Source organism: Taeniopygia guttata, chromosome 2, assembly GCF_048771995.1.
Source record: "Taeniopygia guttata chromosome 2, bTaeGut7.mat, whole genome shotgun sequence".
Taxonomy (NCBI): domain Eukaryota; kingdom Metazoa; phylum Chordata; class Aves; order Passeriformes; family Estrildidae; genus Taeniopygia; species Taeniopygia guttata.
The window spans coordinates 6,382,114-6,395,379 of NC_133026.1; the positions used below are offsets into that span (position 1 = coordinate 6,382,114).

The window sequence follows — 13,266 nt, forward strand, 5'->3', positions numbered from 1 at the left end:
AATACCAAGCTTTCCAACATACAGTTGAGAGGTTCAGACCATTTTTATATCATATGAGGGAACAACTGCACAAAGAAAATAAAGGAGCAAAATGCTTCATTTGTATATTTTAGCACAGACTGGAAGGTAATAGGTAATTCTGATTGCAAAACCACTCCAACTTTCCCTTCCTATCTACTCCTGTCAGAATTGAAATTTTCAAATGAACACAAAAATGCAGACTAAACACTTCATTTAATTAACTGCTCCCCAAATCAGCCTTGCTTTTTTTTACTGTTTTGGGTTCTGTTCTGCTTTTCAATGCAAAGTAGGTCAACTACAAATTTTTAAAATATATAGCTATAAGTAGCCTGTTTCCAGGCTTGGGAGATTATGGCTTGCTAAGCCTCCAGTCCAAAAGGCAAGGAAAAGCCTGGAGCTGGTCAGGGAAAGCTGTGCAGGACCCCTGAACTCTGCACAGCCAGGCAGCAGGAGGCTGCTCACCTCTACCAGGAGCACAGGAATTCACGACAAACAGCCCACACCGATTTGTTCAGGACGTGCAATTTATTTTAAATGACATTTTTGTTCTCTTAACAAGTCTACACTTGTGACCTGGATAAATCCACTCCATCCTGACAGCACTGCCAGTCACAAGTCTGCGTGAACAGTCCGTAGCGCAGGAACTCGGGGCGGCTCTGCTCACCCTTCACTCAATGGTTACAGAGGAAAAACACAGAGCAGGTTCTGACTGAAACCCAGGATTTCCCTTCCAAATAAAGCTGGCACTCGTCTCTCCTTCCCGTGACCGGGCACAAAGCAAAGCAGAGCTGCTTGGCCAGCCTGGAGTTCCAGTAGCAAAAACGTTTGGGATCACTCGCAAACAACTTCCCGAGCAATAGTCAAACAATCCATTGGCTCCAAGGATCTCACGCCTCCTCTTAAGGTCAGCAGGTGAACATTTTTCACAAAAAAAAAAAAAAAAAAAGTTGATATGGAGTAATCAACGAAAAATTATAAACAGAACATTTAAGGTTTGCAGCTATTTTATTTACAAGTATACATTTAACACAAAGAAACACTGATATCCAAGCCTAGTTAATAGTAGTGTAACAATATGCATCATTTTGATGATTATTCTAACCAACAAACTACACTGAAAAATTAATGCCAGTAAAATTCTTGGTCATAATATTAAGAAATACAATATATAAATTGAAAATATGATTGATTAAAATTTGAAAATGGAAGTGAAGCCATTTGCACAGGAGTCAGAGTTTAACATAATCTGAAGGGAAAGGCTCCAAACCAACTGTTTATCTTTCAGGTTAACAGAAGAAAAAAATAAAATTGAAAAAAAAAAAGGAAAAAAAAAAAAACCAAAAACGAAGCATAGTTTATCCTTAAAGATAATGGGCAGTTTTGCTTCTTCAGGTAGAATGTATTCCCAGTGTTTTCAGGTTCTGCAGTGGAATTACATTACTGAGCATGAAGACTTCCCTTGTGAAGCTGCCCCATCGATTTTTTCTGCCTCCAAAATTATCCTCTTAAAAACATCAACGGCAGTCTGCAAAGAGAGAGCACACATTTAGGAGGGAAGGCTGAAAGAATAACTAAAAAAAACGTTAGCAGTTTTACCGACTACATCAGCAGATAAACGCACATCCAATGCTTATTCCGAAAGTGAGGAGGGCAAACGCAGTAATTTGAGTTTCAAAGGGAAGTGCAAACCCCCATCCACAGCAATCCTGGTCAGGGAGGGCAGGCACAGACTGAGCCAGGTTCACAACAGAGCTAATAACTGTAATCACCTCACTTTGCATGGCCAGCCTGTCCTGAGCGACTGACAGCACAGAAAGTTTGGATGCTGTGCTGCTTTAGAGAATAAACCAATCAGTTTGCCCTCAGTAATCTTTAAGATAATGAATAATTTCAGAAGGCAGCATATTTTTCAGCTCTCAACACTGACTTTGCACAGCTCAGTATGAGGGGTGACTTTACTACTCTTGATTTTCTCACTGTCCTTGTGAATAAGATTCGTATGAGACACCAGCAGAAAGCACAAGCTGAACTGTCACTAATATTCAGCAATATCCTTTGATAAAGTCCTCCTGAGAGAAAAGGGGTTACATTTTAAATAGACTGAACTGCATGACTAGAGCTTCAGTGTGAGAATCTTCAGCTTGGAAATGGTTTCCTGACCATATCAGACTGACATTTGATCCAACCTCCAGCCATCCACTTATGGAATTCCAAGCACAGGAAAGTATATTCATTATATAAAAGCAGTCATGCTAGAAAGAGGATAAAAAGGGGGTTTTGTTGGTTTTAATCAGCAGGCTGAAGAGCACCCTGTGATTTATGGCTACATATTCTGATTTAACAGATGTTTTTCCACCTCCACAAGATACAATTCTTAACTGGATCACTTCCAAATTAATCTCATTGACTGAAACCCCACAGCAATCTTAACAAGATTGGATTTGATGTTAAAGTTTCCTACATTTATATTGTTTCCGCACAGTATGATTCTGGAACTATTTAAAGTACTTCACCAGCTGGAAAATAGGGTATTCCTCCATATAATGGAGTTTCTGGAATTCCAACAGAACCTGACAGAAGAGACTCATTTAGTTCAGTAATGATACAACATATTTCCTGGGCAAACTGAGACTTTAGAACCATGGCCAGGACTGCAGTTGCTATCAAACTGCTTCCACTAATGAAGAGCTTCCCTTAATCAAAACCTGGTGATACACTGATTTACAAATATACTGCACCACTGTTTCCTTAGAGTCAAAATTTTCAATGGTTTCATTTTAATACATGAAATCTTTTTGCCCACGTTTCACAGCACCCATTAAAAAACCTACACAACTTACTCTGCCAACCAAAAAGCTGCACATTCTCTAAGATGAGCTGTTTGAAGCACAAAGATGTAGGAGTTCACACGGTTTGTTAATTCATTTCACAGAAAATATGTATTCACTGGGAAGGTTTATTTACTGTCCTACAGTGAACGCCTTAGAATTTGTAATTCAGCTCAAACGTGCTGAAGAGTTTTAGATTGAGCCTTTAAACAACACAGGAAGATGTTTTGTGACAAGGAATAAAGGATGCAGCCAGACTTTATATGCATCTGCCTCCATATGGTGCAATTATGGAATGTGGGTCACACCTAGCCCACAGGAAGCCATCTGGCTTTTCCCTCTACCTTTCTCCCCGAGCAAACAAAGGAGAAGCCAGCCTGGGCAACTCCTGCTGCCCACAGAGCCCAGCAGTGAGCAGGGCACACCAGAGGCTCGGCTGCTGCTGCAGATGTGCCCTGGTGTGAGCAGGACAGGCAGCTCAGGAGGCACATTCCCTGCACGGGTAGGGAGTTGGGAATGTGCTGCCAGGAGGCAGCAGGAAGGTGCAACCACCCAAATCCAGCCTGCAGTGCTGGAGTCACCCTTTGGCAACTGTTTTATTATTTCAAAGAGGAAACCCCTCAGCTGCTCACACTACTGGCTTATCCTAGCACAGAACTGGGCATGGGAATTTGAATAATAGCCAGGTAAAAGAGGGTTGTTTCCCCCATCTTTTGCCAGTTCAAACATGTCAGATCTCTGGATTCCAAACTACTCTGAAGCACTTACTCAGCAGAGCATCTTCTGAGCTCCAAGATGAAGCTTGGAAAAAAGTACAACCAAGCAACTGCTTTTTAAGAGAGATCCATTTTGGTAAGAAGCAACTTCTTTTGCTACTTCCTTGCTCCTTTTGCAGTTTACCTAATGCATTTTGCATAACTGGATGAACACCATTCAGTTGCTTGTTATTTCCTAAATTCTTCCAGCTTCACCTGGGAAGTAGAAATTGGTTTCCAGCTTCACCTGGGTTTAAGACCACTTTGGATTCTGGCAGTATTTCCAAGAGTGATGTTACTGCACTGGGATTAAGATGAAGCACTCCACCACAGCCTCGGTGACCCTGTGTAGGGAATTCCACAAGAAAGGACTCGAAGTTCCTGAAGTTAGCCAAAGCAGTGCATGTCTGGTAATAACTAAGCAGCTTGAGAAGACATGACAGCAACAGCCCAGCAGTCATCTGAGGGAGGTTTTTTCCATTAAGCGTCAGGATTGCCTTCCCAAAGCTCAGGGATTTCCCCTGATGACTGATGTACTGGTGACATGCAGGCTCCTCCCAAAGTCCTACCAGGTCACCACACTCTGGAGGAGCTGGCACATACTCAAGTCTATCTGACCTTGAGAACTCCTGCCAGCCACTATCATTTATCACCACTGCAGCTTTAATCTTTGCCTCTCTCACTTTCCATCTACTTCTGGGACATGTTATCTTTTGATAACTCTTGGCAGAAGAGGCATAGTTTGTTTAAGGTAATCTATAGAACTACTTTAATTGCCCAGTATAATTGGGTTATGCTCCTTGGACTCTCACAGATGCTCCAAAAAAGACTTTTTGGGGGGCTGGGAGAGGCAAAGCAGGAAGGCAGAAAGGGAGGGAAAAGCCTTTGCTATCAGGGACACCCTCTCTCCTCACCACTGTGAGGAACATCATGTACACAACCAATCTCAGACCACCACACCAGCAATGGTCACATTTCTGCTCCAAGTCCTCCAAACACAGATGGGCTTGGTTTCAGAGAGAATTAACAGATATACGCCCAGTGAAGAAGCTTTGAACTCTCTGATCAAGTTCCAAATCCCTCATCCAGTTTAGCTGATGCCTTAAGCATAAATCAGCTTTCTGTTAAGCAAACAGAAGCTGAAGCACTTTTGGAAGGAGTTTGGAATTAATCTGGATAGTCAAGTTACATTTACAGTACCAAGCCAGTACAGGTGATTATTTGGATGAGCCTCAATGCAGAAAGTGCCAACAGACTTCTTTTTCCAGTAACTCTGGCTTACGTAAAGTGAACACTCAGTACCAGGAAAATGACAACACAGCTTGTTACCACATTGAAAACAAAACCTTTCCCCTGCCCCCAGACCAGACACAGTTTCAGAGGAAAAGATGCCCTGTCCTGACAGAATCTATGTATCAGCTCTTTTGATCCTGTCAGATTAGGATTTGGAGGAGAAAACCCAAACGAGCTCAGAAGTGCTCCTGGTCCAACTCACAAGGAGGGATATTACAATGCCTGGTGTCTCCTCTTCCCCCAGCACCCCACAGCTCCAGACTCCACACTTGGCTCTCAAAACTCCATCTTCCATCTCTTCAGAGCTGGAGATGTGTGAGAAGACTGAGGCAGCTGTGTCAGTGTTGGGCTCCTTCACACTTTATTCCACACATCCCAAGCCTCCAAAGGAAACAACGCCAGAGCCTGAAGGATGGTCACAGGCTGCAGGCACCCATCTCAGAAGTGACATCTGACCTGCCAAACTTCTGAAGATGGACAAATTTTCCAAGTGTACTATTATATAGCAGGAATTGTGTTCAGGCACCTGCCTCTAACAACCTGCTGGTAAATCCAGAGGGATGGAATTTACAGCAACCTGGGATCACTATTCTGAAGGCTCCTGCAGAAAGGAAGACCTCTGACAGCCACAATGCACAGGACTTCTGAATTCTTCTGGTGGGATTTGTATAGGATTTTGAAAATCTGACATACAATTGCAATTTTGATTTCCCTGAAGGGTACCATGTTTGATATATAAACTCCAGCTGGCAACTTAATACAGGAGCACAAATACATGGCAGTACAGGGGATTTTGTCAGTGCAGCAAGTTAACACACATGATATACCAAGTGTCCTACAAAGCTTGTAGCTTCTTTACATAAATAAACATTACTTTTTTCTTCTTGGTTCAAGAGCAATACAAACTCCAGAAAAGTTATCAGTAAGATATTCTTCTGCTGGATATGAATTGCTGTGGCGCTGCACATTGTGAACATATGCCAAATGAAAAAGAGCACAGGCAACAGCTTTGCCTAATCCAGAATTTATGTAAAATAAAGGGCTGGGAAAAAAGATCAGACATTTTTAACAGGTTTATTCTTTACACTGTCAATTTAATTTCCTTTGGTATGCATTTGAAGCCCTCTAGCATACAGAGAAGATATTGAGAAATTTCATAGTTCCATCATACCAGTTTTGACAAGGTTAATGCAGGTCTTACCCAGAAACAGAAATACTGATAAACTAACTCCAAGTTTTCCATATCTGATGACAGAATATAATCCAAGTTTTTCTTTCAGGGTAAAAAAATCCAACTTTACTCAAGTAACTTGCAGAATTGTTGACCATAAACATCAGACAAAATGATCATTACAGAGACTGAGCCTGCCCTGCACCTTAAAACACAAGGTTCATCCTCTTACACCAACTCACTGCTCTGGCAGCAGTAACTCCTGTTTAAGGTAACAGACCCTGTTCCACTCACCCTGTGGATGCGAGTTTTAATTTGTCACTAAGTGTTCTGATATGTTCAGTGAAGCTGAACTTCCAGTTCTTCACTTCCTCCTCCCATTGACAGTTGCAGGGAAAAAAACTTGTGTACATAAACCTGAGTGCAGACAGCCATTCTGCTTCCATCTACACAAAATACCTGTACAGTGCATGCAAATATTTTAGCTTCCTTTATTGAGTGAAGCTCTGAGTCATCCATTACACTGCTATTTGAATAAAGTGACTCTTAAATCCATTACCTGATTTTCTTTAGCAGAAGATTCCAAGAAAGCTGCATTCCAGGATTCTGCTAAAGCTTTCCCTTCTTCATAGCTGATCACCCTGATCAGAGAAAGAAAAATATGTTTCTTATAACTTGCAGAAGAATTGGAATCTGATATGTCAAGAAGTATCTCAGGACTACCAAAGCACTTAAGTGCATTGTAATAAGAATGTCTTGTGAAGTCTGATCCAAAGTATTTGCTTTTGGCTGCTGTCAAATGCACTTCTGGGCCAGGTAAAACTGCTCTGTGACCCAGAAGAGCAGTTGTCCCAAAGTATTGCTTTGTTTTCATAATCTGTAATATCATCTGGTATTGCTGCTGTGACAAATACACTTCTGTTACTTACTTTGAAAAAACCCAGAGTGTTAAATGACTGTCCCTGGAACCTCACAGCAAAAATCAACATTACAACAGAAGTCCACAGTTCGTAGTTCACATTCTGGACACAAGTCCTTTGCCAGTAACTTATTTTAACCTCCAATTTGATTTTAGCTCTGGAAAGCCAAGAAGAACAAACCCAGCGCGTTGCAGCCACAGGAATGCAGGCTGCTGCCTTGCATTTCTCACATTCTGGAGTTCACATACCGTTCCATATGCAGGTCTTTTTTATTTCCAACCAGCATAATGGGTATTCTGTGAAAGAAAGTTCAGAACTTCAGAACAGTTACAGTATACTGAACAAAGCACTAGCAACATGCCTGCAATGAAATGAGATGAAAGTGTCACTACTTACTGGACTTTTCCCACCATATCCAATAACTTGCCATGGATAACTTTTATCACTTCAAAACTGCAAAATAAAGGGATGAAGTCACACATGCACTCTGATGTTTATCCTCAATACCCAATACACAAGCAATTAAATGCATATGTAGGTTGTGTTTAAAACTTACTCTATGTATGCACAACTACACAGATGCTGAAAGTCTTACCCGTTTGTGTAACACCACCAAACTGGTCCCAGCAGGAGCAGAACCAGCCAAGCCTACCCTTACAGCCTCCCCAGTTATGGTATTTGCAGAAATAAGTAACATTACCCAGGACTGATGCATCTAACACAGAATCACCCCAAGTCCCTCCCACCTCTCATCTGGTTTGTATATGCAGTGAGACATTTAACTGTGCAGTCCAACAATCCTGGATGAGTATGTCAAATTAAAGCAAATTGGAAGAAAAAGTAATTAGTTAGGCAAGCTCCATCATTGTTTTTAACAAACATTTAGTTCATATATAACTATTAAGTTTTATTTATGTAAAAGCCAAGAAGAGCCAAAATTCTATTTTTCTGTGGAAAGTGAGTAAACCAATCTGCAAGATGGCAGTAAAACAGTGATTATTCAAATACTCTTTGTTCCCCTACCATGTAGGTGAAGTTTGGATGACAGGAGGTAAGCAGCAGTACTGTAGAATATCAAGTCAAAAACCTCACTAACAAAATCCCCTGCATTGGATATTCAGTACTTGTGAGAACAAGCTATAAAGGGGGTTGAAGAGCAGATGTTGCACTCCTCTGGTTACACTATGGAAAAAATGCTGGTACATGAAGTGCACAACTTGGATTTAAGAGAGACCTAGGCTCAGGGATGAGACACACAGCTGACAGAAAAGGGACCAAAACTTTTTCAGTTTCCAAGGTTGCTAGCTGCAGGCAGTGTCTTGACTTGCACTGCATTTCAATTAGAATTGAAACTCTTAAAAATAGAGCAGCACTCAAACACACTTCCAGCTCAGAGCAACCAAAGACCTGGTGCCTAAAAACACCATTCAAAGCAATAAAATCTCTCCCTTAGAACAATAAATTCTACCACATTTAAGATGGGTTTTTCTGTCAAGCAAGTCAATTTGTCCGACTCCAGCAATAATATTTGAGACTGTGTGGAACACAATGCTTCTCCATGCTCAGCTAATAGTTTCAGTGTCTCCTATGAAGAAAATGAGTTATTTGTAAACAGATGCATGAGTTAGTCTGGCACAAATTGCTACTGGTAACTCAAGAAGGATACTACAGATTACACTGTGGAAAACGTGGAACCAATGAAAAATGGGAAATCAATGAAAGGACTTTAGGGACATAAGGAGCTTATGCTGAAAGAGTGAAATTCTAGTCTTGAGAACTCATCTTGAATGTTCATAACTGTTAAGAAAATAAGAGTTAAATGGAGCTTGGTAGTTATAGAATCAAGAGGCATCACTACACACAGAACTATGTGACTCTGCAAACTGAAAGAATAAAAATGCTACCAAAAAAACCCCATCTCCTACTGACCACAAAACTATTTCTCAATCTGAAGCAACAGGAAAGATCTCAGCACCCTACCCACAGGCTAAATGAATCCCTAGAACAGTACAATCACTGTTTCCTTTCCCCTGTTAGGTGTGTTGTTTCCAGCTAAGCCAGAAAATCAGCACAGCACCCTGGCAAGTCCTTGCCTGAGGCTCCCCTGTACAATGCTGCCAGGTGCTCTTGAACCTGGGCTCTCCATTGCCCCATTTTGGGTACCTATCTGCTTGTCTGAGATTGTTCACAACCTTCCTTTCTTAGTGAAAATACTACAAATAAAAATCTGATCCTTGTGAACGGACCAAGGTGGAAACCACAGGAGAAGTGCTATTTAAACTCCAACACAATTCTGACACAGAAACAAGTTGCTAAGAACTGCCAGGAATGAAACTGGCTTGACCAATTATGTTCTAGAAAGCTTTCCAAATTAATAATGTTGAAATGAGCAAGGACAAAAAGGAGCAAGGACTGACCAATCCAAAAATAGCACCATCACATCAAGCTGTGAAACTGTGAGATTTGGAGACTGTAAGAGGTCCCTTCCAAGTTCTGTCAAGCAAATGGGTTACAGCAAACAGCTCAATGTGTGAAATAAAAAAAAAAAAGACCATTACTAGCTGTCAGATAAATGTGTTACACAAAATCATGGAACTTAGCAAGATACAAAATTGGAATTTAATTAAGCTGAACTAGAGCAAAAGCCTCCCAGTAACCTTGCTGCTGAGAGCTTGGGCATATGAAAAATGTAGGGCATTAGCTTTCATTCAAGTCCTATTTAAACTTCCCACTGGAGGTTAGCAGGGAAGCTGATAACTTTAAAAAGAGCATTTCTATTAAGTCTGCTGTCAAAGCTCTCACCCAGCTGGATCAATATTTGGATCAATATACACAGATTGACAGAAGTCAGGACAGATGATGACTGATCTCATTGTCTGGGCAAGTCATCGAAGCTACCAGAGTACTGTGGAAGACCTCTCCTATCATCCATTGGCTTGATAAAGAACATAAGGAATTGAACAAGACAGGATCATGGACACTGAAATTTTAAGGAAGAAACAACAATAACAATAAAAACTTGGAATAAACTCATCAAGATTAAATACTGATGAACAGACATCTGACCTACAGCCTCAGCCTAGTCTGTCTTGTTTGTATTTTTACCATAACTTGGTTTAACTGATTGAATGCTACCACAGAAAACATGTTCTTCACATTTCTTCACCTGGTGAGCTCAAGACATCATCAGGCAACAACTGGAGTGGCTGAGAAAGAACACATCCTTTAGCTGCCAAACAGGGAACAGCACAGGTTGCAGAATCCCCTGAATGATGTACACTGGTTTCAGTCAAAGGCACTTCTGTCCTCACAGCACCCATTTATCAGTGAACTTTTTATGTATTTGCTTCAGGAGTGGAGCATTGTCTACTTAGGCAGAAAATACTGACTCCTATTTCATACAAATTATGCAGCACCAACACTGAACCTCTCACTAAAAAACACAGACCCAGAGAGAGTTGGGTAGTTCAGTATCTCTAGACACACATAAAGCCTAACATGTGCTTGCCCTTCTTTATTTCACAACTGAAGATGAAAACCAAGAATGAAGAACTATGAAGAAATCTGCTCAACATTAAAGACCTTGCAAGCAGCAGAAGTTTATAACCTGACTATATCCTTCCTTTGAGAAGGAAAAAGAGCCAACAGGCAAGTTGCTTTATCTGTATTTTATGACAGTCTATCAAATGACTAGTTTTGAAATGACTAGTTTTGTCTGATTCAGAGGAAAATATATGAAACACTTCAGCACTTGTAAAAAGCTCATCAACTGCCTTGAAGTGGAAGGTAAGCATCAACTTCTCTTGTACTTGACGAGACTGAAAGGTCTAAGGTCTTAATCACTTTCTTCAAACAAAAATTTCAAAAAATTTCAGCTGACCTAATAAAGATGTACAGTATTAGAAAATCAACACCTTCTCAAGGATAAGCAGTATTTAAACATAGCAAGATGACCAGAGGAAGTGAGGAAATAACAGAAGATGACAAAGCCACACAAAGCTTTGTGTGTCTCACATGACTCCAGGTACGATGGACTCTGGAGAGGGAACAGCAAGGACAAGAGGGACACTCTAGGACAACCTCCAGGGAGGATTATTTGCTGCAACATGCCAAGAGAGGGTTTATAGTCCAAAAGCCATCTATTGCTATTTATATTAGTATTTCTATGGTTAATCAGGACAATTCAATACAATAAGTCAAAGGAATCTCAGTACTGTAAAATGCTGCAAGGCTGAAGGAATGATTTAGTTACTAACTGGGTACTTCACATAAATGTACAGTGTCCTTCAGCTTCATATTTATGGCTGCCTTTCTATCTGATACAAGAGCAATGAACTCATTTCTGAAATGATCCTTTGTACTACTTCTTACACCTCAAAACAATATAGTTTAACAGTCTAATTTCTTACATGGTACCTTGCACATTAGTCTGCAAAGTGTCTGTGACATTTGGGTCTGAGGGGACATTTCTGAAAAAAACCTTCTTAATATTCATTCCTACTATACTTCTAAAGGAGAAAGATTAATTGAAATAATCACACAAAATACAGCAGAGGCAGGAACTAAACCCAGAAACTATTTAGAGAGAAGAACACAAACAAATTTTATTACCTTTTTATTGACGTGACTGAATAAACAAGAATGTAGCCATTGATGTCTATGGAGTACGTCTGAGGAAATATGGAGTATTCATCCTGTGGAAGGAATTTTGCATTTATAATTAAAGGTGCCACAGCTCAGACTTGATGCCATTAGATCACCATCAGGTAAGGTGGTCATATCTCTAAGACATTTTGTGTAGGTAGTACTTTCAGAATTTTTTCATCATAACATCACAAACAGCATCTTTACCAAACCTAGTGAAGGCTAAAAGTCCATCTGTATACCCTACAATTTAATCTACAGCTTTTATGGTTTATTCCCTCTAAGACTATGGATGAGCTGAAGCTCTTCCCAATCCTCTTATCCTGCTTAATTATCTGTTTGTATTAGTACAAAACATCCACTCTGTCCCACCACTAATTAGCAATTATGCCTCTTATCTTGCTGGTGATACATTTCAAAATCTTCATTTCAACAGCTGGCAATAGGATCTAACAGCTTGTAATTTCAAATGACACTGATCACATCTAAATTACCTAAGGAATTTGGTAGGAAGTGAATAATTGTGGCTAACTTACGCTTATCAAATGCAAAAAATAAAGTTATTAGTTGCTTTATGACAACTGTAAGTTTACATTATAGGACAAGTGTTTACATAAACAGAAAACCAGACAAAACCACCAGAAACTTTCTCAGTGAATTTATTGCCCCTCTAGAAAAGGGACTAACCAAATAGGCAAACAAAACAGACTGATATATTGCAGGTAATGCAACACAAATACTATTAATCCAACGTTAAAAACCTGTTCCAACAGATTTTCCCAGGAAACATTTCCATTTTGACAAGAGCCATACTTTCTAATGTATGAGTTCTCAAATTGTTAAACCTATGCTTTTGAAGATGTTAATTTTAGCTGAAGACCAAATAACCTCTCTGTTATTGTCATGGCTGAGCAGATGGAGCAGTGCAATCACGTATCTTAAATCTAAGACACCCAAAAGAAATCAAACTTCCCTCATTGGCAGAAGAGGAAAAACTCTTTATAAATCAACTTCACAGATCCAGGCAAAAAAAAGTTTGAAAGAATAACACTTGGCAAAAGCTGCCCTTATTTGCCTTTATTGCTACACACTGAGGGCAGCCCTCCCCCATCTTCACTGAAATGCCAAAGTGCCACTCCAGTTGGATGTGAAATCCCAAAGTCAATACTCAAAAGGGATCTGAGCTAAGTCTGTGTAAAAAAGGTGAAAGTGCAACTCTGTAGTGGCTTGACTCGGTATGGAATTTCCCAGGACTACCCCAGCAGGAATTTGGTGTGAGGTAAGATTTCCTTTTACACCCCTCTTTTGTGACCCTGTATCAAGACCCCTGCTGGATTGAACTGCACAAAGCTCAGTAAACAACCAGGAAAGTAAAGAGGCACAGGACAGAGGATGAACACCAAGAAAAATAAGTGCTATTTTCTCAACTGTTCCTAATTAATGACTTTATTTTTAGCTCATTAGGAGATGGAAGGAAAGCTGCTATGCTCACTGCACCTTATGGGTCAAAATAAGAAACCTGTCAATGTTGCTACAACTTTTCAAGCCATAGCCAGGTTTTCAAAAGTATTTAACAAATCTGCAATACAATTCTTGTTGTGCTGTATACACATGAGGACTCCCTATGGGCCTTT

The 13,266-nt window shown here is 40.2% G+C and overlaps 1 protein-coding gene across 1 annotated transcript in view; it reads right to left on the minus strand.

The window, feature by feature from the left end:
* Positions 1 to 1,007: 1,007 nt before the first annotated feature.
* The window catches only part of RHEB (Ras homolog, mTORC1 binding), a 38,327-nt gene continuing 26,068 nt past the window's right edge, over positions 1,008 to 13,266 (minus strand). The window contains 5 exon segments of the mRNA NM_001245610.2: positions 1,008 to 1,546; positions 6,628 to 6,709; positions 7,237 to 7,284; positions 7,385 to 7,441; positions 11,600 to 11,682. Coding sequence (NP_001232539.1) covers positions 1,454 to 1,546; positions 6,628 to 6,709; positions 7,237 to 7,284; positions 7,385 to 7,441; positions 11,600 to 11,682 — 363 coding nt within the window. The 3' untranslated portion in view covers positions 1,008 to 1,453.